General features: G+C 46.5%; 1 protein-coding gene across 1 annotated transcript; it reads right to left on the minus strand.

Moving 5' to 3' along the window:
• Positions 1-1,816: 1,816 nt before the first annotated feature.
• Positions 1,817-19,797, minus strand: LOC135054795 (zinc finger protein 12-like). The gene is made up of 5 exons (XM_063958131.1): positions 19,259-19,797; positions 12,172-12,266; positions 11,444-11,635; positions 10,515-10,638; positions 1,817-9,735 (listed from the first exon to the last, which is right to left on the minus strand). The coding sequence occupies exons 2-5, from the start codon at positions 12,247-12,249 to the stop codon at positions 8,141-8,143; spliced, it is 1,989 nt and encodes a 662-aa protein (XP_063814201.1). The 5' UTR covers positions 12,250-12,266; positions 19,259-19,797; the 3' UTR covers positions 1,817-8,140.
• Positions 19,798-27,700: the final 7,903 nt, after the last annotated feature.

A 27,700-nucleotide genomic window follows, 5' to 3' on the forward strand; every position in this document is an offset into this window, starting at 1 on the left:
ATAATAAGTGCTCCCCTATAGCTGCTTTGTTATATAAAAATATCGCCATAAATTTGCCCCCCCTCTCTGTTTTACCCTGTTTCTGTAGTGCAGTGCAGGGGAGAGACCTGGGAGCCGTCCTGACCAGCGGAGCTGTGAGAGGAAATGGCGCCGTGTGCTGAGGAGATAGGCCCCGCCCCTTTTCCGGCGGGCTCGTCTCCCGCTATTTTGAGAAATCAGGCAGGGGTTAAATATCTCCATATAGCCTCTAGGGCTATATGTGAGGTATTTTTAGCCTTTATAGGTACTCATTTTGCCTCCCAGGGCGCCCCCCTCCCAGCGCCCTGCACCCTCAGTGACTGCCGTGTGAAGTGTGCTGAGAGGAAAATGGCGCACAGCTGCAGTGCTGTGCGCTACCTTTAGAAGACTGCAGGAGTCTTCAGCCGCCGATTCTGGACCTCTTCTGTCTTCAGCATCTGCAAGGGGGCCGGCGGCGCGGCTCCGGTGACCATCCAGGCTGTACCTGTGATCGTCCCTCTGGAGCTTGATGTCCAGTAGCCAAGAAGCCAATCCATCCTGCACGCAGGTGAGTTGACTCCTTCTCCCCTCAGTCCCTCGCTGCAGTGATCCTGTTGCCAGCAGGAATCACTGTAACATAAAAAACCTAGCTAAACTTTCTCTAAGCAGCTCTTTAGGAGAGCCACCTAGATTGCACCCTTCTCGGCCGGGCACAAAAATCTAACTGGAGTCTGGAGGAGGGTCATAGGGGGAGGAGCCAGTGCACACCACCTGATCGGAAAAGCTTTACTTTTTGTGCCCTGTCTCCTGCGGAGCCGCTATTCCCATGGTCCTTTCAGGAACCCCAGCATCCACTAGGACGATAGAGAAAGCATAGGAGCTGAGAAGTGGTCTGTGGTCACCACATGCAGAACAACTCCTTTATTGGGGGTGTCTTGCTAATTGCCTATAATTTCCACCTGTTGTCTATTCCATTTGCACAACAGCATGTGAAATTGATTGTCAATCAGTGTTGCTTCCTAAGTGGACAGTTTGATTTCACAGAAGAGTGATTGACGTTACATTGTGTTGTTTAAGTGTTCCCTTTATTTTTTTGAGCAGTATATATATATATATATATATATATATAAACATTTGTTTAAGCTAAGCCATCGATGGAGGGAAACCATCTGGTTCTCTCCCATCGATGACAAAACCATTTGACATCGGCCTTAAGCCATCGATGATTTGGAATCATCGATGGTCGATGGCCATCCCTACTGTAGTTTAATTAAGCGTGTACTAAATGTAGGGTGAAGATGGAGGAGACACGCAAGGTTGTGGAGATGGAAAAGGGATTGTGTGGAAATTCCCTATTGGCAGTAACGAAGCAGCTGCTGTCCTCTGTCGTGGTTATACCCTATAACCAAAATATGAAACTCAGGAAAAAATAAAAGTAACAGAGAACTTGCGCGCTAAGGTTCTAAAATCACCCAAAAAGTGCAACACATTATTTGTACAGGGGTTACTTATCTCAATGTAGTTTTGATTTGCTGTATCAAATGTATTCCTGTATATTCGATGTTAGCGGATATATGGAAAAGAAAAAAATCTCCAAATAGTGTAATACCATTTGACTCAATAATAATGGGTGCAAAATGCTCCAGTGCTCAATATAACCACTCCTTAGTTTATCCACCAATTAAGAGAAATGGAGGCTTTACCAGGTAAAATTGTACTTCAAGCATCTAGATGGACAATCCTGATCGATTGTTCCAAACCAACTCCACTGGTTCTCATTAGCACGCACACATGCAGAAAAAGAGAGTGATATTCCACATAGTGGGATTCCGTATACAAAATTTATTCCATAAACAATGACATATAAAGCGATTAAAAAATAAGGTAAGAAATGGAGGCGTTTACCAGATGGAGATGCAACAAGAGCATGTAGGTCTAAATGTGAGTGCCGGATTCCGGATATCCTGGGACTCTACTCAAGTACTGAACAACAAGGTATAGCGTTTCATCCACTTCGTCCTTTGATCCACCTGTCACAGACCAATGCGTATCGAGCATGGTATAAAATAGTACATGCCCTCTTTCGGAGTTGATCGCTCGCTAGCAGTTTTTAGCAGCCGTGCAAACGCATAGTCGCCGCACACGAGGGACTGTATTTTCACTTTGCAAGAGTGCAAACGCCTGTGCAGCCGAGCGGTACAAAAACATTTTGTGCAAAACAAGACCAGCCCTGTAGTTACTTATTCTGTGCGATGATTGCTGCGACGAAGGTCCTGGAATTGATGACAGATAACCGCCCTGCAAACGCCTGGACACACCTGCGTTTTCCTAAACACTCCCTGAAAACGGTCAGTTGACACCCATAAATGCCCTCGTCCTGTCAATCTTCTTGCGTTCGGCTATGCGAATGGAATCGTCGCTAGAAGCAGTGCAAAACATTGATGCTCTTTGTGCCCATACGACGCGTGTGCGCATTGCGGCTCATACGCATGCGTAGTTTTGACAATTCTTTTTAATGATCACTAAGCAGCAAACAACGGCAGCTAGCGATTAACTCGGAATGAGGGCCAATATGAGGAGGGAAAAATAAACTCTCCTTTCTCTAACGTCCTAGAGGATGCTGGGGTCCACATTAGTACCATGGGTTATAGACGGGTCCACCAGGAGCCATTGGCACTTTAAGAGTTTAAGAGTGTGGGCTGGCTCCTCCCTTTATGCCCCTCCTACCAGGCTTAGTTTAGAAAATGTGCCCGGAGGAGCCGGTCACAGCTAGGGGAGCTCCCCTGAGCTTTACTATTAAAGTTTAGTTTTAAAGTTTTTTATTTTACAGGGAGACTGCTGGCAACAGCCTCCCTGCAGCGTGGGACTGAGGGGGGGGTGAGCAGTGCGGGGTCTGAGCCACTGACTCCGCTGACTGGACACTGAGCTCCAGAGGGGCTGATCGGTCTCCGCCGCAGGGGAACCGCTCACCCCAGCAGCATGCTGCCACCCCCTTAAAGAGCTGAAGCAAGTGGTGAGTTAGTCACCGACCCCCCTAGCAAGCTGGGTGCCGGTGTGAAGATGGCGGCAAGAGTGGTTGGAGATGGTTCCAGAGGCACACTGTGGGGCGCTGTGAGGGGAGCCCTGGGCCAGCGCCTACCCCTCACTATTGGTCAGCAAGCCTGTCGGGCCCCAGTGATCCCAGCCAGCACAACTCCTCAGACCATTTTCAAACTCAGATGAGTGGGAAGACAGCGCCATGAAGGGGGCGAAGCTTCTCCTCAGAGCGGACCCTGCAGCATTCCAGCGCCATTTTCCTGCATGCTGTTTGCTGAAGGAAGATCCTGGTCCCTCCACAGCAGCTCCAGATTACTGTACCAGGGGGTTGTAGAAGGGAGGGGAGGCTAATTGTTTGACTCTGTGTCCTATTAAGGTGCACAAGTCAGCGCTGGTAAGGGGCTTTTCTCCTGTTGTTAAGCGCTGGTGTGGGTTGGCTCCAATCTCTGTCTCTCTTGCCATTCTTGGGGGGGGGGGGGGGGGGGGGGTGATCCCATTCCATGTAATCAAGATAGCACTGGTTTAGCACAGATTCCAGCAAGGGAACCAGAGTGGTTTTCCTCTATCAGGACTTGGATAACTCAAATTTCTGACAGGGTTTCCAGTAATGAGTCGGCAACCCAGGTATTGCAGTCCTCTATGACTGTGTGGCCCTTGTCAGGTACCTCAGGTCACCCCTCTATATACCCCCACAAACGTGCGCTTGTGCAGGTAACACAAGACGACACGGATACCGATTCTGACACTACAGATGGTGATGGGGATGTATTGCAGGGGTCCGCATCTCTTGCAAAAGGGGTGCAGTTGTTGATAGAGGCTATCAGGGATGTGTTAAATGTTAATGATACCACACCTGAGCAGGTTGAGGAGGCTTTTTTCACGGAAAACAAGAAAGCCTCACTAACCTTCCCTGCGTCAAAAGAGCTGAATGCTATATTTGAAAAGGCCTGGGTAAAACCTGAAAAGAAGTTTCAGATCCCTAAGAGGATTCTGGTAGCTTTTCCTTTCCCTGAGGAGGATAGGAAAAAGTGGGAAAACCCGCCAATTGTTGACGCATCTGTATCTAGACTCTCAAAAAAGGTGGTTTTACCGGTACCCGGGATCTACTGCCTTAAAGGAGCTGGCGGATAGAAAAATTGATAATACGCTAAAATCAGTGTACACTGCTTCAGGGGCTATATTACGTCCCACTATTGCTAGTGCTTGGATTGCTAAGGCTATAGTGAGGTGGTCGGCTGCCTTGATGGAGGATTTGGATACGATGGATAGGGATGATGTTGCATTGTATTTACGCAACATTCATGATTCTGCAGATTTCATGGTAGAATCAATGAAAGACCTGGGTTCCATGGCTGCGGGAATTTCTTCCATGTCTGTTTCAGCTCGTCGGGGACTGTGGCTCCGTCAGTGGTCGGCCGACACAGAATCCAGAAAAAGTGTGGAGTCGCTGCCCTATACAGGTCAAGCTCTCTTTGGGGAAGCCCTAGACGCGTGGATATCTCCCGCTACAGTGGGTAAGTCTCCATATCTTCCCTCAGCAGCTCCTGCTCCGAAGAGGTCCTTCTCCTCAGCTTCGCAGCAGTCCTTTCGGCCCAGCAAGCCCAGAAAGGCCAAATCATCCGGTACTTTCTTCAGGGAAGGTAAGGTTAAGTCCAAGAAACCTGCCGCTGCAGGTTCCCAAGAGCAAAAGCCTGCTTCAGGTACCCCTAAGTCCTCCGCATGACGGTGGACGGGACGGCCCGGTGGTGGGGCCCGTGGGAGCGAGACTCAGACAGTTCAGTCATGTCTGGGTCTTCTCCGCGCTGGATCTCTGGGTGGTGGATGTTGTCTCTCAGGGATACAGGCTGGAATTTCTCCCTCCTCATCGTTTTTTCAAGTCGGGCTTACCAACTCTGTTGGAGGACAGCACAGTGCTACAAGAGGCTGTTCAAAGGCTGGTAGAGACACAAGTCATTGTGCCAGTACCCCCGCACATGCTGACAAAGGGTTACTATTCGCACCTTTTCGTGGTACCGAAACCGGATGGTTCGGTCAGGCCCATCCTGAACCTAAAATCACTGAACCCCTTTCTAAGGGAGTTCAAGTTCAAAATGGAGTCTCTCAGGGTGGTGATATCAGGTCTGGAAGAGGGGGAATTCCTGGTATCCCTGGATATCAAGGATGCGTACCTTCACATTCCGATCTGGCTACCGCATCAGGCTTATCTCCGATTCGCGTTGCTGGACTGTATTTTCAGTTCCAGGCTCTGCCGTTCGGCCTCTCCACAGCACCAAGGGTGTTTACCAAGGTGATAGTGGAGATGATGATGCTACTCCGAAAACAGGGCGTGAACATCATTCCTTATCTGGGCGATCTCCTGATAAAGGCATTGTCCAGGGAAAGGTTGCTGCAATCCGTTGTTCTCACAACACGGCTGCTTCAGAGTCACAGGTGGATTCTGAATTTTCCAAAGTCACATTTGGAACCGACTCGGAGATTGTCGTTTCTGGGAATGATCCTGGATACGGAAGTACAGCGGGAGCTCTTTCCACGGGACAAGGCGTTGGTGATCCAATCATGGTCAGTGTCAGTTCATCAATGCATTCGCCTATTGGGAAAGATGGTGGCCTCCTACGAGGCTCTCCAGTACGGGACGTTTCATGCTTGGACCTTCCAACTGGACCTCCTGGACAAGTGGTCGGGTTCTCACCTCCACATGCATCAGAGAATTCGTCTGTCGCCAAGGGCAAGGATATCACTCCTCTGGTGGCTCCAATTGCCTCATCTCCTGGAAGGCAGCAGGTTCGGAATTCAGGACTGGGTCCTGCTAACGACGGATGCGAGCCTCCGAGGCTGGGGAGCAGTCACTCTAGGGGTGACCTTCCAAGGAAGATGGTCGAGCCTGGAAGCCGGCCTGCCCATCAACATTCCGGAACTATGAGCTGTCTACAACGGTCCTCTTCAGGCGGCCCATCTTCTAAGAAACAGGGCCATTCAAGTACAGCCGGACAACGTAACTACAGTGACTTACATAAACCCGACAGGGCGGAACGAAGAGCAGAGCAGCGATGTCAGAGGTTCACCAGAATACTCCTCTGGACGGAAAAGCACGCGTTGGCGCGGTCAGCCATCTGCATTCCGGGAGTAGACAACTGGGAAGCAGACTTCCTCAGCAGTCTCCATCCAGGAGAGTGGGGCCTCCATCCGGAAGTGTTCAAGGAGGTAACAGATCTTTGGGGTCTACCCCAAATAGACATGATGGCCTTTCGTTTCAACAAGAAGCTTCAGCGTTATTGTTCCAGGTCGAGGGACCCACAGGCAGTGGGTCTCCGTGGGTGTTCCAGTCAGTGTACGGGTTTCCACCACTCCCACTCATCCCAAGAATCCTAAAGCTCATAAGGAGCACAAGGGTTCAAGCGATCCTCATTGCCCCAGACTGGCCAAGACGGGCTTGGTATGCGGACCTTCTGGATCTACTGCAAGAAGAGCAGAGGCCTCTTCCTCTTCAGTAGGACCTGCTGCAGCAGGGTCCGTTCGCCTATCAAGACTTACCGCGGCTACGTTTGACGGCATGGAAGTTGAGCGTCTGAATCTTGCTCGGAAGGGTATTCCGAAAGAAGTGATTCCTACCCTCATACAGGCTAGGAAAGGGGTAACGTCTACACATTACCATCGTAATTGGAAGAAATTTGTCTCTTGGTGTGAGTCCAAGAAGTTTCCTGCGGTGGAATTTCAACTGGGACGTTTCCTCCTCTTCCTGCAGGCAGGAGTCGATATGGGACTGAGATTGGGATCTGTGAAGGTCCAGATTTCAGCCCTGTCCATTTTCTTTCAGAAACAATTGGCTGCCCTCCCTGAGGTTCAGACCTTTTTGAAGGGAGTTCTGCATATCCATCCTCCCTTTGTACTGCCTACGGCGCCATGGGACCTTAACGTGGTGTTGCAGTTTCTCTAGTCGGATTGGTTTGAGCCTCTACAGTAGGTGGAGCTCTAATTTCTTACATGGAAGGCGGTCACTTTGTTGGCCTTAGCTTCTGCTAGGCGTGTCTCTGAGCTGGGGGCTTTGTCATGCAAAAGCCCTTAATTGATCTTCCATGAGGATAGAGCTGTGCTCCGGCCTCGTCAGCAGTTCCTTCCAAAGGTTGTGTCGGCATTTCATATCAACCAACCTGTTGTGGTGCCAGTGGCTACTGACTCCCCGATTACTTCAAAGTCCTTGGATGTCGTGAGGGCTCTGAAGATTTATGTGAAGAGAACTTCTCGTCACAGGAAGTCGGACTCTTTGTTTGTCCTATACGATCCCAAGAAAATTGGGTGTCCTGCTACTAGGCAGTCTATTTCTCGCTGGATCAGGTTCACTATCCAGCATGCCTATTCTACGGCAGAACTGCCGTGCCCAAAATCTGTTAAGGCCCACTCTACTCGTAAGGTCGGGTCTTCCTGGGCGGCTGCCCGGGGTGTCTCGGCAACGCAGCTTTGCCGAGCGGCAACTTGGTCTGGGTCGAACACGTTTGCAAGGTTCTACAAGTTTGATACTTTGGCCTCTGATGATCTGAAGTTCGGTCAATCAGTTCTGCAGGAGCCTCCGCACCCTCCCTCCCATTCTGGGAGCTTTGGTACATCCCCATGGTACTAATGTGGACCCCAGCATCCTCTAGGACGTTAGAGAAAATAGGATTTTGGTACCTACCAGTAAATCCTTTTCTCGTAGTCCATAGAGGATGCTGGGCGCCCGCCCAGCGCTTCGTTTTCCTGCATATATTTGGTTCAGTACCACTTCGTTTAGTTGCGTACTGCATAATTACCGAGTAAGTAATGTTTCAGCCGTTTGCTGATTAGTTCAAGCTAGTTGACTTGACGTGCCTTGTATGTGTGAGCTGGTATGAATTTCACCACTATCTGTGTTAAGTCCTTCTCTCGAAGTATGTTGTCTCCTCAGGCACAGTTTCTAGACTGAGTCTGGTAGGAGGGGCATAGAGGGAGGAGCCAGCCCACACTCTTAAACTGTTAAAAAGTGTCAATGGCTCCTGGTGGACCCATCTATACCCCATGGTACTAATGTGGACCCCAGCATCCTCTACGGACTACGAGAAAAGGATTTACCGGTAGGTACCAAAATCCTATTTTTTCAGATGACAAGGTGACTACTGCACAGAAACCGATTCCCGCAGTCAGGGCAAGGGAACAGCTTCCCTTCAGTGTGGATTCCTTTATGTATGACTATTTTGCCGTTATCCGGCCAACATTTCCTACGCTCGGAGTGTTCATTTAGATTCTGTCTGTTGTGAGTTCTTTGATGGGCGGCAAGTTGGTCTTTTCTCAGAAAATATTCTCCGCACTCCGAGCATTGTGGGGTCTTCTTTTTAGAGTGAGCTCTTTGATACTTAGTGAGATTTGAGATGTCGCCAAATGTGGACGGTGCAGGATTTTGGTGAATGATTTTACTTTCGTTCAGTGTGTTGTCCAAGTTCTTTTCTACTGTTTGAGCTGTAATAACGTGGCCTGTAACTAAATCAATACTGGCATCAGTGCATTTTACTTTATCAGATATCTCCTTAACATGATTAAATGTATACGGTGCACGATATGTGGGTGTATACATGTCAGTGTGTGTGAGGTCTCCTCCATCACATGAGACTGGTTCCTCCGTAGTATGAGTAGAGGTACACAGTGGGTGATCAGTTGGGGTATACATGTCAGTGTAGGGAACACGCTCATCTTCATTTGCTGTGAAACCCTCAATTCGAGTAAATGAATATTTTGTATGTGCATGTTTGATCAGTGCGTAGACGTCTGCGTCTATATTTCCTTTGTATAATAATGGATATTTTTGACATATCTGCTCACGTTTATACACTTTTTGTGCATGTTCCGCTTCATTAGATGAACATTTTGTCTCCGTACAATCTGTGGATGTATCAGAAGCAGTGATCTTTCCACACTGACTGCTTTCAAATGGCTTCTCTCCTGTGTGCGTTTTCTGATGGATAACAAGGTGACTATTGCACAGAAACCGCTTCCCGCAATCGGGGCAAGGTAACAGCTTCTCTTCAGTGTGGCTTCTTTTATGTACAACTAGTTTGGCCTTATCCGGCCAACTTTTCCCGCTCTCGGAGCATTCATATAAATTCTGTCTGGTGTGAGTTCTTTGGTGGGCGGCAAGTTGGTCTTTTCTCAAAAAATATTCTCCGCACTCCGAGCATTGTGGGATCTTCTTTTTAGAGTGAGCTCTCTGATACTCAGTGAGATATGAGATGTCGCCAATTGTGGACGGTGCAGGATTTTGGTAAATGATTTCAATTTCGTTCAATGTGTTGTCCAAGTTCTTTTCTACTGTTTGAGCTGTAATAATGTGACCTGTAATACTGGTATCAGTACATTTTCCTTTATCAGATATCTCCATAATATGAGTAGATGTATACTGTGTATGATCTGTGGGTGTATACATGTCAGTGTGTGTGAGGTCTCCTCCATCACATGAGACTGGTTCCTCCTTAATATGAGTAGCTGTATACTGTGTACAATCTGTGGGAGTATAATTATCAGTGTCTGTGAGGTCTCCTCCGTCACATGAGACTGGTTCCTCCTTAATAAGAGTAGATGTATACTGTGTATGACCTGTGGGTGTATACATGTCAGTGTCTGTGAGGTCTCCATCACTTGAGACCAGTTCCTCCTTAATATGTGATGATGTATATTCTGCTTCATAATTTATCCGAACTTCTAAAAAGAATATATAAACATAATTAAATTTCAGTAACAAACGTACATACCACTTGCATTCAAAAAGGCAGTTAAATACTGTAGGCCTAATTCAGATCTGATAGCAGCAGCAAATTTTGGGTGGTCTTCAGGTTGCCGACTGTCGGGATCCCGGCGCACAGTATACCGGCGCCGGAATCCCGACAGCCGGCATACCGACAGATATTCTCCCTCGTGGGGGCCCACGACCCCCCTGGAGGGAGAACAAATAGCATGGCGCGCCAACGTGCCAATAGCATGGCGCGCCAACGTGCCCGCAGCGTGGCGAGCGCAGCGAGCCCACAAGGGGCTCATTTGCGCTCGCCACGTTGTCGGTATGCCGGAGGTCGGGCTCCCGGCGCCGGTATGCTGGTCGCCAGGAGCCCAGCCGCCGGAATACCATACTACACCCGCAAATTTGTTCTCCAATGGGTATAACCATGTGCACTGCAGGTGGGGCAAATGTAACATGTGCAAAGAGAATTAGATTTGGTGGGTTATATTGTGTCTGTGTCTGTAAAATGTAAAATGTTGTGTCTGTAAAATACTGGCTGCTTTAGTTTTACACTGCAATTTAGATTTCAGTTTGAACACACCCCACCCAAATCTAACTCTCTCTGCACATGTTACATCTGCCCCCCCTGCAGTGCAGATGGTTTTACCCATTAGAGAACAAATTTGGTGCTGCGATCAGGTCGGAATTAGGCCCTGTATTTGGTGACTTCTTGAAGTAAACATTAACATTATTAAAGTCCACTTACTCGGTGATGACAGTGTCTCCTGATTTTCATTAATCACATCCTTGTACAGATCCCTGTGTCCTTCTATATATTCCCACTCCTCCGTGGAGAAATAGACAGTGACATCCTGACACCTTTTAGGAACCTGACACACACAATGACACAGTCATCACCCAGACACCTCCCCTGGTGTTACTGTATAATGCCCCATTCCCAGCAGTCACCTCTCCAGTCATCACCCAGACACCTCCCCTGGTGTTACAGTATAATGTCCCATTCCCAGCAGTCACCTCTCCAGTCATCACCCAGACACCTCCCCTGGTGTTACAGTATAATGTCCCATTCCCAGCAGTCACCTCTCCAGTCATCACCCAGACACCTCCCCTGGTGTTACCGTATAATGTCCCATTCCCAGCAGTCACCTCTCCAGTCATCACCCAGACACCTCCCCTGGTGTTACTGTATAATGTCCCATTCCCAGCAGTCACCTCTCCAGTCATCACCCAGACACCTCCCCTGGTGTTACTGTATAATGTCCCATTCCCAGCAGTCACCTCTCCAGTCATCACCCAGACACCTCCCCTGGTGTTACTGTATAATGCCCCATTCCCAGCAGTCACCTCTCCAGTCATCACCCAGACACCTCCCCTGGTGTTACAGTATAATATCCCATTCCCAGCAGTCACCTCTCCAGTCATCACCCAGACACCTCCCCTGGTGTTACTGTATAATGCCCCATTCCCAGCAGTCACCTCTCCAGTCATCACCCAGACACCTCCCCTGGTGTTACTGTATAATGCCCCATTCCCAGCTGTCACCTCTCCAGTCATCACCCAGACACCTCCCCTGGTGTTACTGTATAATGCCCCATTCCCAGCAGTCACCTCTCCAGTCATCACCCAGACACCTCCCCTGGTGTTACTGTATAATGTCCCATTCCCAGCAGTCACCTCTCCAGTCAGCAGCTGAATGATCTTGTTGGTGAGTTCCAGGATCTTCTGCTCATTGTCTCTGTCATGTATCATTGAGTGAGGTGGAGGCACCATGATGGGGCTTTGGGTCCTGGTCTGTCCTTCTGACACAGAGGGGTGGATTCTGGGTGTCACACGCTCACCTGTTGTTTCATTCACTATTGTGTAAGCCTGTGTATTGAGAAAGATACTGTCAATGCATACACTTCTCGTTAGGCCACTATTTTAGTAGTAGGGATGTCACTGTGACACTCCCAGACTCCCTCACCTCCCCAGTCAGGTCCCTGTGTTAGTAATAGAGATAAGAGTGATGTCACTGTGACATTCCCATGACCCCCTCACCTCTCCAGTCATGTCTCCGTGTTAGTAATAGAGATAAGAGTAATGTCACTGTGACACTCCCAGACTCCCTCACCTCCCCAGTCATGTCCCCGTGTTAGTAATAGAGATAAGAGTGATGTCACTGTGACACTCCCAGACTCCCTCACCTCCCCAGTCATGTCCCCGTGTTAGTAATAGAGATAAGAGTGATGTCACTGTGACACTTCCAGACTCCTTCAGCTCCCCAGTCAGGTCCCTGTGTTAGTAATAGAGATAAGATTGATGTCACTGTGACATTCCCAGACTCCCTCACCTCCCCAGTCAGGTCCATGTGTTAGTAATAGAGATAAGAGTGAAGACACTGTGACACTCCCAGACCCCCTCACCTCCCCAGTCAGCAGGTAAATGATTTCCAGGGTGAGATTCAATATCCTTTCAGTCATCTCATTCCTGTATTTCTCCATCGTATAATTTTTCACTCCTGAAGGTAAAAGTTCCTATATTACTGCCAATATAATATAATATACAGTAACATGTAATACAGATCAGTTATTATATTGCATATAAAAAAGTTATAACATTGCAGTGTGAATATATTACAGTATGTGAGTTATGGTATGAAAAGAAGTATTACACATACATGTGGCGCTCAAGGACAAATTAGTCTCCCATGTGTCATAATGGATAATAAAACAATAATCACCCTAGATATTCACAGTATTGATGATCCACTGTTTCTTTTGTCAACCTAGGGAAAAGGGGTGACCACCTCCACACAATGATTGTTAGCAGTGGGGTCAAGGATGAAAAGAAATGGATAGTGCGGTGATCCTTTTTACAGTGGATTAAGTTTATGCAAATGTAACCATGGACATATGATGCTATGTGCTGCATTCGAGATGATAGCAGGATCAGCGCTATCATTAACATGGACTTCCGGCTTTTGGAACGCACATGACGCACTTCCGGACCGAAATGGAACGCAATGCCGGCTTCCGGAGAAACCGCGCATGCGCGGAATGTCCGGGACGCCGGGAAAGAGTAATCATCACACACAGCTGTGTTGATTACAAGGAATATAAAGAGGACTATCAGGACAAACAGGCTACACTTCTGACGAAGGACTTTTAAGTCAGAAACGCGTTAAGTGCCTGTTTTTCTTACAAGGAAACTCACCAGCTTCAACACCATTACCCTGAGGGCATTTCCTGATCTCCTGTATCCGGACCTAGAGATCTTCTGCTGGGAACTGCGGGTCTGTGGGCTGTATGCTGAGTTGATGTACCTTCCTTTGGATTTATATACCATGCCTTTGAATCATTTATGTCTGTAAGTGCATTTTTTGTATTAAATGTGTGTTTTTACAAAAACTACTGCACTATATTCTTTCACTTGCACTCCTTCCTACCATACGGAGGCAAGTACATTCTATCTTACAGATTTAAACATCTCATATGCCAAAGAGATCTGAAAGCTCGCCTTCTACACCAGTGGAACCATCTTTGAAATGCAGATTTTTTTCGTATGTTTGTAAGTGCATCATTTGCATAAACTTAATCCACTGTAAAAAGGATCACCGCACTATCCATTTCTTTTCATCCTTGACCCCACTGCTAACAATCATTGTGTGGAGGTGGTCACCCCTTTTCCCTAGGTTGACAAAAGAAACAGTGGATCATCAATACTGTGAATATCTAGGGTGATTATTGTTTTATTATCCATTATGACACATGGGAGACTAATTTGTCCTTGAGCGCCACATGTATGTGTAATACTTCTTTTCATACCATTTGATTTCAGTGTCTGTGGATGTACACTTTTATTGCACTCACTTGGGCTGCACTCTGGTCTTAATTGCGCACTGGAATTCTCATTTTTGCTATTATCTTAGTATGTGAGTTATACTAGTGACACACCAGCTCCAGTCCCCAGCTTCCCCTTCCCTCACACAGAAGGCTCTCTCCTGCAATCAGGAACCTGGACCCTTCTAATCAAGCACCCAATTCGGTCCCGGCAACTTCAATTCTGGATGCAGTCCTGGAAATTGAGGGTGTTGAAAGATACACAAGTGGCTGCCACACTTCCAGCCGGTTGCTCCCAGCCTACTCAAGTCCTCCGGTACCTGTGACTGCTCTTTCGTCCCGGGAAACTAATAGCTGAACCTTCGTTCCCCGCGGTCTGCAGCCTGCACAAGAGTGACTTGGACATTATCCTGCTACAACGTCCTGCTACGGCCTCCGCTAATATTGGGCTTTTTGTGACGCTTTCTCCACCCTCCTCCAGAGCTCCACCTGCATGAGGAACCCTCAGCAATGCCTGCCCTGCACTGCAGGCAACCTCAGCTGGGGTTACGGACCATGTGATGTTACTGTATTGCTGTGTATATATATACTGTATGTAGCTTTGATGTTTGCTCTCTTCTTCCATAACTTTTTGCCACATTGTGTATCCCACTCATGCTCTGTAACTGTGATGTCTGTATGTTTACCTCATGTACCACTTTGTGGTACCTCATTCATAAAAGCATAATACAGATCGGTTATTACACTGCTGTGTGTTTATATTACAGTATACAGTATGATGTATGTTTATATAGTGTTCAAGCTCGCCTGCCAGGTGCCGCCCCGGGCGGGCGGAGGCTGCTGATCGCTGTCTGTGTGTCGGCACACAGAGGAAGTGGCCCCACTGATTTGTAGGGCGGAGAGAAGGATATGAGGATACGAGGAGGTCACAGGATCATTGTGGTGGTGCTTGGTCAGACTGGAGGGAGATGAACAGGGGAGTGACTGATACAGGAGCTGTGTGTACGTAGGAAGCGTGTGGCAGGAATGTAAGGGGCAGCAGTTGTGTGATCTGGCAGCACCAGGTTCTGCTGTGTGCATCAGTAGGTCACTCAGTACGTAACACACAACAAAAAGATATAGCGGATGACCCAGGCAATGCCAGGCACAACAGCTAGTGCAGTGTAACACAGATACACAATTATTACACTGCTGTGTCTTACAGCATACAGTGTATAGTAGTCATATGCTATATATAACGATTCACAGCAGGCATGTCCAAACTGCAGCCATCCAGCTGTTGAGAAACTACACATTCCAGCATGCCCTGACACAGCTTTAAGCATTCTCTGACAGCAAAACCGTGTCATGAAATGCTGGGATATGTAGTTTCACAACAGCTGGAGGGCCGCAGTTTGGACATGCCTGCTGTACAGAGTGAGATATGTGCAGTGGGAGTATGTCTTACTCGGCCCACTTCCCACCAATAGCTCCCAATGCGGGGGCAGAAAGGGAACACTGGAAAAGTGCAGCTGGGGTAAATAAATTCAGGAGGGGTGGAGTGGCCAATATCTATAAACATCTATGGTCTGGTCTGTCCAGTGGCGTCATGAGGTGGGTGCGGGGGGTGCGGCCCGCACCCGGGTGTCACCCGTCAATAGGGTGACACCAAAATGAGCCGCACACTCACACGCACCCCCATTCCCTGACATGAAAATGCCTGGTCCACGGCTGCGTCCACACCCCCTCCTCCCAGGCCCCGCCTCCTAAAGCCCGACACTCTCACCTGTCAGTGAGATCAGCAGGCAGCAGCCACAGACCCGTGCAGGCAGTGCACTGGCCACCCCTCCCCTCTCCTCCAGCGTCCACTCTCTCCTCACTCCGGGTCCTGACTGAGCCTGACACACGCAAGCTCCGCCCCCAGACTGTAACTACACGAGCATGTAGTTGCTGCTGATGTTGCTGCATGATGCCAGGTAACTTCTATAGTGGCTCTCCATGTCCATGATGAGCAGAATCGATTTCTGATGTGTGTATGTGTCTGTATGGTGGTGAATGTGGGATGTATAAATTGTTGGATTACTGAGTGCTGTGGGGGATGGGGGATGGGGGATGGGGGGGGGGCTAATTTGGGCTGTGTGAGCGTACTATGGGTGCAGTTCAAGTGTAGTATGGGTGCTGTGTGACATAGTATGGGTGCTGCTGTGTGAGTGTAGTATGGGTGCAGTTTGAGTGTAGTATGGGTGCTGCTGTATGACGTAGTATGGGTGCTGCTGTATGACGTAGTATGGGTGCTGCTGTGTGAGTGTAGTATGGGTGCTGTGTGAGCGTAGTATGGGTGCTGCTGTGTGAGCGTAGTATGGGTGCTGCTGTGTGAGTGTAGTATGGGTGCTGTGTGAGCGTAGTATGGGTGCTGCTGTGTGAGTGTAGTATGGGTGCTGTGTGAGCGTAGTATGGGTGCTGCTGTGTGAGTGTAGTATGGGTGCTGCTGTGTGAGTGTAGTATGGGTGCTGTGTGACATAGTATGGGTGCTGCTGTGTGAGTGTAGTATGGGTGCAGTTTGAGTGTAGTATGGGTGCTGCTGTATGACGTAGTATGGGTGCTGCTGTATGACGTAGTATGGGTGCTGCTGTATGACGTAGTATGGGTGCTGCTGTGTGAGTGTAGTATGGGTGCTGTGTGAGCGTAGTATGGGTGCTGCTGTGTGAGCGTAGTATGGGTGCTGCTGTGTGAGTGTAGTATGGGTGCTGTGTGAGCGTAGTATGGGTGCTGCTGTGTGAGTGTAGTATGGGTGCTGTGTGAGCGTAGTATGGGTGCTGCTGTGTGAGTGTAGTATGGGTGCTGTGTGAGCGTAGTATGGGTGCTGCTGTGTGAGTGTAGTATGGGTGCTGCTGTGTGAGCATAGTGTGGATGCTGTTTGAGCATAGTATGGGTGCTGCTGTGTGAGTGTAGTGTGGATGCTGTGTGAGCATAGTATGGGTGCTGCTGTGTGAGTGTAGTGTGGATGCTGTGTGAGCATAGTATGGGTGCTGCTGTGTGAGTGTAGTATGGGTGCTGCTGTGTGAGTGTAGTATGGGTGCTGCTGTGTGAGCGTAGTATGGGTGCTGCTGTGTGAGTGTAGTATGGGTGCTGCTGTGTGAGCGTAGTATGGGTGCTGCTGTGTGAGTGTAGTATGGGTGCTGCTGTGTGAGCGTAGCATGGGTGCAGTTTGAGTGTAGTATGGGTGCTGCTGTATGAGCGTAGTGTGGATGCTGTGTGAGCGTAGTATGGGTGCTGCTGTGTGAGTGTAGTATGAGTGCTGCTGTGTGAGCGTAGTGTGGATGCTGTTTGAGCGAAGTATGGGTGGTGCTGTGTGAGTGTAGTATGGGTGCATTTGAGTGTAGTATGGGTGCTGTGTTACGCAGTATGGGTGCTGCTGTGTGAGCGTACTGTGGATGCTATGTGAGCGAAGTATGGGTGCTGCTGTGTGAGGGGAGCGTTATGTCAGCTGATAGGGTGGGTGGATTAATGTGCTAATGGGTGTTGCAGTGATCGTGCACAGCAAAAAAAATTGTGGGTCCCAGGGACTCCTCACTTTAAAAAATTGGGGTATTACTCAACTATTTCTGTGTCCTATCACATATTATGGGGTGTGGGGGCAGGCAGTACTGGGGTTTTTAAGGGGGTAAGGGTAGATAGAAGTTTGGGCAGTACTAGGGGAATGGAGGCGGGTAGGGATAGGAAATACTTGGGCAGGGGGGTTAAGCAGGCAATAGGATCTCTGTGACATTGCACTGGGTGTATACATATTATGATACTGGGTGTATATTATACACACACACACACACACACATTTATATATATATATATATATATATATATATATATGTATATATATATGTAGCTTATGGTTCGACACTCCGTTAAACAGAAAAACTGTGTCCGGTGCCCTCACAAACTATATTCATAGCATATTCAAAACAGTGCGGCACTTCTGGCTATAGACAGATGACACTTGACACAGGCAGTGGGAGAGCGATTCTCCTACTGCCCAGAGCAGTAAGGGGGAGCCGGCGTTGGGGAATAATCAGGAGTAGTGGGAAGCAATGCTCCCGCTACCCGTAGTTTTTGCAATAATGTTTAGGCCGCTAGCGGGTGTGTGTGTATGCAGCATCCATGACTGTTGGCATAGCTATGGATTTTGGGCCTAATTCAGCATCAGTAGTAGTTTTGCTAAAAGTAGCAAAACTACAACTGCTTACTCTAGCATGAGGGGGGGCCGTCCAGCACAGGGCAAGGCCGCCCCACATACCAGGACCGCTCCCCCGCTGATAAGCAAGCGCATTGCTATACAGAGATGCGCTCGCATTTTAAGGGTAGCCCCCTGCCTCCGCAGTCTAGCTGTGAAGGCAGTCGCCAGGCCGCCATCTTTTGGGTCACAGCGGCTGCATGACGGAATGGTCCGAAAACATTGACTCCCCATCACCACGGCCCCCTCCCCCCCCTTCACCAGAATTCCGTGTGGTGTGATAGGGGAGGAGGTCCATGGGGGGTGACACCATGAATTACCACACCGGGTGACACCAACGCTAGTGACGCCTCTGGGTCTGTCCCATCTAGGACGACACGATCCCCCCCCCCCCCTTCCTTCCCCACCACCAATGGCTGCCACTGCTGCGCCTGGGCGGGACTGACCACTGCTCTGGGGGAAGATCCACTGACTGCGCCAGGAACGTACAAGAGGAGCGGGACAGGACGGGGTCTGGAAGAGGGCAAACTGAGGTGACCCGACATTGGCTGAGTCCCCTTACTCGCATTAGTATAATACACACCCATTATTACATTGCCGTGTGTGTATATATGGGATGCAATCAATTTACCTCCAATCAAAATCCTGACGGTCGAAATCCCGACAGCAATTGACCGACGGTCAAAATCCCGGCATGGACAAAACATCGACATTTAAAATACAGACAAGGTAAAAATACCGACATGTAAAATGCCGACGGGTCAACATGCCAACATGAGTTTTTCATTGAAACCGACTTGTTCATACTTTACCATCCCAGTGGACCTGGAGGGGGAATGTAATAGTGTGCCCGAAGCAGCGAGCCATGCGAGGGGACGCGGTACACTTATATGGTGTCCATGTTGACCTATGTCGACATACACACAAAAAAACAATGACAACGCATGTCTGTATTTTGACCTGTCGGCATTTTACATGTCGGTATTTTGACCTTGTCGGTATTTTAAATGTCGGTATTTTGTCCATGTCGGGATTTTGACCGTCGGTCAATTGCTGTCAGGATTTCGACCGTATGGATTTTTATTGGAGTTATTTCACACCGTTCCCGTATATATTACAGTGTATGATGTATACCGGTGATATGTCGTAGTATAATAAAAATCAATTATTGAATTGCTGTATGTATATATTACAATATACCAGGCATATTAGTCATATTATGAAGAATTTAGATCTGCTATTACCTTGTTAGGAGTATATATTGTCGTTTACGCAGTATACAATATGCACATTACACTATGGGGTGCATATTACTATTAGATGGTGTATATAGATATAGATATATATAACACCATCTATGTTATAGCATGACTATGTAAGCTTATTACAGTATATGGTGTATATTACTGATATAAGAGGCACAATATCTGAATATAGCAATATATAGCACGGATAATACATCACCTCAGGACATTCCCTGCTGCACCAATCTGTGACTATTATCCTGGTCCCCGGCCGTATTTCTTTATCTGTGGGCGTTTGCATTGAATATCACATGCGCTAGGACGATAGGAGACAACTGTGTTAAATTGCTGTCTTCCGTTTGGGCTACAGCAAAATGGCCGCCGCTCATCGTTTTTTACCTCCCGCTTTGATCCAGAAGTAGACTACCTGGGAGACCAGCGAGGTATTGGCAGCAGCTCAAGCAGTATCTGCTCTTTACTTAAAGTAACGTGAAATTAAGTACACGTCTGTACAATAGTGCCTTTCACCTCTGGTCTACAGAAACATGGCCACCTATCTACAGCAACATATATATCATACGGTTGATTCTATATCGGAGTGGGAGAAGGGACCTTCTGACGTACCTGGGGGAGGAGACACGTCACCAGGGGGAGGAGCTACGGGCGAACAGGGTACCCGAAAAGTACGCTCGCCACGCTTCGGGCTCGGTGGCGAGCGGAGCGTTCGCTCGCCACCTGATTACTTTTAGGTAATAGTTGGTGGCGTGGATAGGAGAGCAACTGTTCTGCTGGCCTAGCTCCTCCCCTTTGTATCGTGGCTCCTCCCCCTTACGGAAAAGGTCCCTTAGGCCACTGGGATCTAGCATCAACCGAGAAGTCAGTTCTGGGGTGCACTCATGTCCCTCCAACAAAATAAATTAATAAAACCAAATTTTATTAGGTGTAGATTAAAATTGATGTCAGTACTAATATTTCTGCAACAGGGTACATTGTGTTCCACAGGGAAACATCGGGGTGTAGAGCGGTTCTTGATCTAGAGGTACCAACAGGCTACCGCTTTAGGCTGTCCCAGGATCTACTGGGGCCTTCTCTATAAATCCCATCTCCAGGCACTGGAGCTCAGTTTTGAGTTGGTGCCTGCAGCAGCAGGTCACTTAACAGGGGGGCTGCGCTGGGCAGCCCTGAAAAGTTTTCTAAGAAGACTACAAGGGCCGCAGCGCTGATATGTCAGTGTGACATTTTGTGCTGCGGCTCCATCACCTCCCAAGCGGCGTCACATACTCACGCGGCCTGTTCCCGGGTAATTGCGGCGGAGACGCTCCGGCTTTAGGCACACGTCACAGACGCTCTGCTGGTTCACGTGGCTGCTAAGGGGAGGAGGTAAGAGGGTCCCCCAGGCAGGATCCACCATTAAATCGCGTTCCTGTTGCGATGTAGGGAGACGGGCCGCGACGCTGGCGTGGACACTGTCACCGAGCAGGGACCCCACTAGACCGCCAGGGCATAGGAGTACAGGTCGGGTGTACTAACGCCCATTTTAATAAGACTCCATAGTCCCGCCGGTGAGGACTAGTATAGGGGAGCCGGCGCTTGACCTGTAGCCCCTCCCCAGGCCCAGGGGGCCATCTACTACAGATTTTCCTGGCCTGGAGCTTCCTCACACTCTCCCTCACTCCCTGACTGAGACACTGGGCGCCATCTTCTAAGCATAGCTGCGGCTGGTCTCCAGGACTGCAGGGCAAGGTCGCCCTTGTAAAGCCACCTGTATACAGTGCTGTGACTTTACAAACACTTGAGTATTCTACATGTCTTTATACAGACAGCGTTAGTAAAGAAAGAGTGTACCAATTACAGGATATATTGTACAAGTATTCTGATATATTCCTTCGGTCTAGGACCGTGCTGTGTTTTATATATATATAGAGAGAGAGAGAGAGAGAGAGAGAAAGGAAATTGAGCACTCACCAGTCTTTTCTTGATTAAGTATCAAATAGAAATTTTATTTCCCAAACAGCATAGCACGACTAATCACTGCAGTCCAATGTAGTTACATAAAAGCCCAAACGTTTTCGGTCATAGACCGTCATCAGGGGATACAAAGGTCATTAGAGAGCTGTCACATCGTAGTTGGAATACCAGCAGTCTAACTGACCCTGCCTCACCGGCTCCTTATCTACCCACCTTTCAAAAAACGCGCCAAAATGGCGTCATAATGTGGGCGGAGTCAGCCCATCATATTCAAAACACTGTATGAAAAGAACAACCATTGTAACAATCCACATATGTATATCTCAGGTCGATATCAACAATATTACACATATTAGGTGTTCAGGGTACAACCTACCCTAATCCGTCTCCATGTCAGACAAATATAGGCCGGCGGGGATCACGTCCCACCGCGGTTACCTAGCAACCGCAATAGAGGCCATCCCCTGTCCACCAGCCACCAATAGGTGCATAGGCGGAAGTGACGTGTGTCGGAGCGGTTGCCAGGCAACCGCCCGAACACCTCCCCGCATACGTCCTAAGGTAGACGGTGGTGACGTCTCCCACCGGCTGCCAAGCAACCAACCCGGCACCTCCCTCAATCCAACATCAAGTGCGGGCATAGATAGCGTCTCCAGGCAGTTGCCAAGCAACCGCAGCCGGAGACCCCCAGGGTACACCAGCACAAGGATCACATTATAGGATAGTTGCTAAGCAGCCAATTAATCACTAGTTCATGATTGAGTGATTCACAAAGTTAAGAATCATAGAGACAGCACAAATGTTGATTTTAAAGCTAGAAGTTAATCACATTATCAGGGTAATTCAATCGTAAAAAAAGGGCCAAAGGGGCAGAGTAAAATCCCGGCACCACCTCCTAGATAAGCTAAGTTGTAGATCATAGATAGCTCATTATGATTGTTCAAAATATAACTTGTGGGTAGTAGTAGCCGGTAAAGTACGGAAGACAGTGTATCATGACACATAACAACAACAAGACTCACATATACAACAAACATATATATATATATATATATATATATTAAAAAAACACAAAAATAATTTTTTCACACAGTGCATTGGTCCCAAAGGACAAAAAAATGTCCTTTACCTGAGAAAAATACCTAAAGGATTGTTCTCATTAAGCCCATTAGGGGCTAGAGTTCCCAGTTTGAAGATCCATCTTGCTTCTAATTTCCTCAGAATAAGAGCACGGTCTCCACCTCTCTCGGGATCCGGTACCCAATCTATGATGCGGCATCTGAGTGCTGATACCTGATGTCCTGCTTTAAGGAAATGTTGTGCAACTGGTTTATCTGACATCCCAGATGTAATCGCTTGATGTATTGAACTCCTGTGATTTGCCATACGTTCTCTGAATGTGCAGGTCGTCATCCCAACATATGCCAGGCCACATGGGCATAATAGCATATAGACCACGTAGTTCAACCTACAGTGAAGCTTGTATCGGATGTTAATCAGTTTACCAGTGTGAGGATGTGGGAAAGAGGTACCCGGTAGCAACGAACGGCACGTCACACACCCCACACATCTGTAGCATCCTGGTTTCTTAGAGTTTAGCCACGTGATGCTTTCTTTGGTCACAAGACTTCGGGCCGGTTGCATAACGATCTGCTTCAAATTTCTACCACGCCTATAGGCCATCATTGGTGGATTTTCAAGTGTACCTTTAAATTTTGGATCAGATTTCAGTAGCGGCCAATGCTTTTTAATGGTTTTGGAGATAACAGGAGCCATATCATCATATTGTGTCACAAAGATCATCCGATCTTGTCTGTGATCACGTTTCTGGTGAAGTCTCGACCTAGCTTTAATAAGACAGCTCTCAACCACATTTTTTGTGTATCCCCTCTCGAGGAAGCGCTCTTTCATTTGCGTAATTTGAGCCTCCGCGGTATCAGAATTGGTGTTATTGCGAAGGACCCTCATAAACTAGGAAATGGGTAGACTTGATTTGAGAGTAGGTGGATGCTTACTGGTCGCATGCAGGAAGGTATTTCTGTCCGTCTCCTTCCTGTATAGTGTGGAACCCAATTTTGTTCCATCCCGGAATACAGTTACATCCAAAAAGTTGATGGAGTCACATTCACAGGCCCCAGTGAAGCGGACCGTGGATTCTAAGGTGTTAAGTTCATTCAACATAGAATGAAATTCCTCCTTGGTGCCACTCCACAGCAGGAATATGTCATCTATGAATCTCTTATAATAAGTAATCTTGTTACCAAATTTAGGATAAATATTCCTGGACTCATAATCATGCATGAAGATACCCGCGTACATCGGGGCCACATTAGAACCCATCGCGGTCCCCGAGCACTGAAGGTAATAATCACCCTGATAAGTAAAATGATTATGTATCAGTATTAACTCAAGCAACTCAAGGATAAATTCACATGGGAGATGCATATTATCATGCCTTATCATCAATTTCCTAACCGCCTCAATCCCATCAATGTGGGGAATGATGGTATACAAGGATGATACATCCAAGGTTGCAAACAACACATTTTCATCAAGTTCCTCAAAGGCCAAGATATTTTCCAAGAAATCACTTGTATCGCGAAGGTAACTTGGTATAACTTGGCTCAACCCAGCAATATCCCGGGATATATTTGCGATGTGAAAGGGGTGTAAATGATTGCCACTTTAAAAAAAAAAAAAAAAATATGCAAAACCTTACCAAATCTCTCACTTGTTGAAACCCTCACTCTATTACATTTGGCCCTAGGTATTAGAGGTGATACTGTTGAAGTCCAACTTCTCTTAGACTCTTCTTCAAGGAAACAATTATAAGAGTATCAGTAGCCCCAGATATAAGTTTTGTTGTTGGAAAGTTCCTTAAATATCTCCCAGACACTGATTATCACATGGAAGGGGTTCTGGCGGTTATGTGCATTACCTCTCACTAAGCTGCTCTCTGCTGGCAGCCTATCGGGGCGCAAAAGGGAATCAGCTACTGTAATGGGCAGATTGTGTGTAATCTAATCTGCCCCACAGACCAGGAGACAGGATAAGGAATAGGTATCCTCCCTCTCCTCCACTGAGGCTCATACTATCTTTCTCTTCCACTCGGTCCGCCAAAACGTCTGACGCCCCAATTGCTCAACCACTTTGCCAACCGGCTGTCTTACTGTGCATCCAATGACCTTCCCATAGCCATACTTGGTGGTATCAGTAGATGTATTGATGAGCACTGCCACTGAGTCCCCGCCTCCAATTCCTTACCTCTTGCACTGACCCTCTGCAATCAGGCTTCCACCACTTCCATGTGACTGAAATTCTCCTTCGCTAAGGGGATCCCCAATCTTCTCATAGCCAAACTGAGGGGTCACGCTCCATTCTCACCCGCCTGGCTCTCCCAGCACTACTAATCAGTTCTTCTGCAGAGACATTAGTGATATACAGGTTGAGTATCCCATATCCAAATATTCCGAAATACGGAATATTCCGAAATACGGACTTTTTTGAGTGAGAGTGAGATAGTAAAACCTTTGTTTTTTGATGACTCAATGTACACAAACTTTGTTTAATACACAAATTTATTAATAATATTGTATTAAATGACCTTCAGGCTGTGTGTATAAGGTGTATATGAAACATAAATGAATTGTGTGAATGTAGACACACTTTGTTTAATGCACAAAGTTATAAAAAATATTGGCTGAAATTACCTTCAGGCTGTGTATGTAAGGTGTATATGAAACATAAATGCATTCTGTGCTTATACTTGGGTCACATCACCATGATATCTCTTTATGGTATGCAATTATTCCAAAATACGGAAAAATCCGATATCCAAAATACCTCTGGTCCCAAGCATTTTGGATAAGGGATACTCAACCTGTATTATACTATAATGCTAATCAGCTGTTACACTGCTGTATATGATAAATACTGGTGATATCCTATATAATAAAAGGCTAATGCTGCTCCTCACACCTATGGGGGGAATTCAAGTGTTTTGCCGGCGCTGACATTACTCTTATGTTGTTCCGTCATTTTGACGGGCTGGTAACTAGTAATAATATACATATAGTATAATACAGATCAATTATTACATTACTGTGTGCATAGAAACAACAGTATATTTTAAATGTCAGTGTTATAATACAGCTCTGTTATTACACTGCTGTACGTTTATATATCACAGTATATAATGTATATTAGTGATCTAATATAGGGTATAGCTCAATCAGTTATTATATATTGCTGCCTGTATATATTACAGTATATGGTGTATATATCATATAACAGAGATCAGTTACTACATTGCTGTATAGCTTGATACTTAAACATCAAATATCAGTGGCGCACGCAGGTGGTGGGGGGGGGGGGTTCTGAGTACCCAGAAACCCCCCTTGATGAGCTGAGGTCTTTATTTTTGTGGACTGTGATAGCTGAGCAGCTCTTCACAGTGATTGCGGCAGGATCGGAGACACCGTGTCCTGCGCCTCAGAGAGTTCAGTGATGACATGGGGAGCTGCGGGCACTTGGCGGTGGCGGGAGGCGTGAGGGATCGGCTGTTACTTGGCGTCCGCGGCAGTCACTCAAGACGGGAGAGGTGGGAGCAGTAGGCACACTTGGCGGCGCTGACATTCAGAGCCACAGTACAGACACTATTATGCAGTCAGCAGAAGAGGTCTTCCATCTCCAGGTGCTTAGGCGGATATGCACAGTAGTTGTATGTATGAGTTGTATGCGCACTGTACAGTTTGTATACATGCATAAATGTGTGTGAGAATATATATATAGAATATATATATATATATATATTATACAGTATATCTTTTATATATATATATATATATATATATATATATATATATATATATAAAATGGAGGTGTATCTGCACACTCACAATTGACCAAAAATAATTATTTTGGAACCTAAGTTCCTCTAGAGAACCCCTATCACTTATTGGTAATTACCATTTGTATTGGGGGTGCTACCAACTACAGCTAGAATGAATACCAACACGAAAAGAAAAAAGGGCTGTATTGTCAGTGCACATAGGGAGTAGTGGATTGATTTCCACTCTACCATAAAACTTAACCTTTATTATTATTCTCTTAAAACAATGAATTATTTTTATTTAAACTACAAGGTGAGGCGAAACATAGAGGTTAAAATCATTGACATAGACAAACATATAGAGTGCAATAGAATTTGATAGATGTGAATAAAGATTTAAAAATATGTGTGTCGGCGTACTTTGTTCTAATGTCCACAAATAATTTGAAAGTATTTATCCTATGTTAAGCCAGCATCCAATTTTCTTTAATATTCATATATTTATGAGTATAGATCTCATTATATATTCATTGTGAGATCTTAATTAGAAGGAAAAGATATGTTAGATCTTATTAGATCCAAGATCACAGCACTTTATGATGTCAGACACTTTTAATCGTTATCTCATAGGTAGTGATGATACTATTGATATAGCATGTGTGTTCGGCGTCTTCTCTATGTCCAAATCCAATAACCAAATCGTTATTTAGCCAGCAAAGAATTTAACATACAGAATGGAAGTTAGATATTGATGTGAAATGTAGCTAGATAGTCAGACCACAGCACAGAAGATAATTATTTATATCACATTGAGTACTCAGTATCTAAGTAATAGAATGGGAGTAATGTGTGAATAATGAGATAGACACGTGGTATAGCCATCCCCAGAAGGATGCAACAAATGTTTCAGCTCTAATCTCCTGCATTATTTAAATGAATGTGTAGACACCACTGTTGCCAATAATTCATTGTTTTAAGAGAATAATAATAAAGGTTAAGTTTTATGGTAGAGTGGAAATCAATCCACTACTCCCTATGTGCACTGACAATACAGCCCTTTTTTCTTTTCGTGTTGGTATATATATATATATATATATATATATATATATATAATAGCAGTAGGAATGGCGGCATTCTGGTCCTCGTAAAATAATACTCACACACCTCATGTGTGCAGTCAATGTTTCAGCTCTTTATTAAAGCTTTTGTCAAGAAGTTTACAGCATTCTTGAAAAAAGTTTGACCAAAGAACTGAAATGTTGACTGCTCACACGAGGTGTGTGAGTATTATTTTACGAGGACCATTCCTACTGCTATTGTATATACCAGAAGCACATCTGGCATTGGTGGAGGGCACCTGGCAAGTAATCAGGAGGCTGCTGGAGTGCCGGGACTATTTGATATATATATATATATATATATATCTAGATAGATATATACTGTATATCTACTGTATAGATATATATATATAGAAATATATATCTCATCAATGTAGCACTCTTGGCATAAATCAGTACCACATCACAGTGGCATTTCATTTCAAAATATGTCAGTGTGAAGTGATAACTATAAATATGTAGTACATATCTGGAACCCCCCTTTAAAATCCTGCGTTTGCCCCTGGATATCAGGCACAATCAAATCCTCATTCTTTCACTTGAGGAACATAGCCAGAATCAAGCACTCAATTATCTGCCAAAAGTCATACATGCATTGGTATCATCTCGATTAGACTACTGTAATGCCCTCTACCTTGGTCTACCAGCAAAAGAATTGCACCGCTTACAGCTGGTACAAAACACAGCTGCCAGGCTGTTAACCAACCAGCCCCGTTCTAGCCACATAACACCCATCCTCTACTCC

The sequence above is a fragment of the Pseudophryne corroboree genome, chromosome 3 (genome assembly GCF_028390025.1).
Source record: "Pseudophryne corroboree isolate aPseCor3 chromosome 3, aPseCor3.hap2, whole genome shotgun sequence".
In the NCBI taxonomy this organism is placed as follows: domain Eukaryota; kingdom Metazoa; phylum Chordata; class Amphibia; order Anura; family Myobatrachidae; genus Pseudophryne; species Pseudophryne corroboree.

What these genes read in the sequence shown, in the direction of transcription:
- LOC135054795 (XM_063958131.1), bottom strand. Translation starts at nt 12,249, where the DNA reads ATGGAGAAATACAGGAATGAGATGACTGAAAGGATATTGAATCTCACC. An exon ending in TTTACCTGCTGACTGGGGAG is followed by an intron (nt 11,636 to 12,171) that starts GTGAGGGGGTCT and finishes CTCAATACACAG; the next exon opens with GCTTACACAATAGTGAATGA. An exon ending in TTCAGCTGCTGACTGGAGAG is followed by an intron (nt 10,639 to 11,443) that starts GTGACTGCTGGG and finishes TGTGTGTGTCAG; the next exon opens with GTTCCTAAAAGGTGTCAGGA.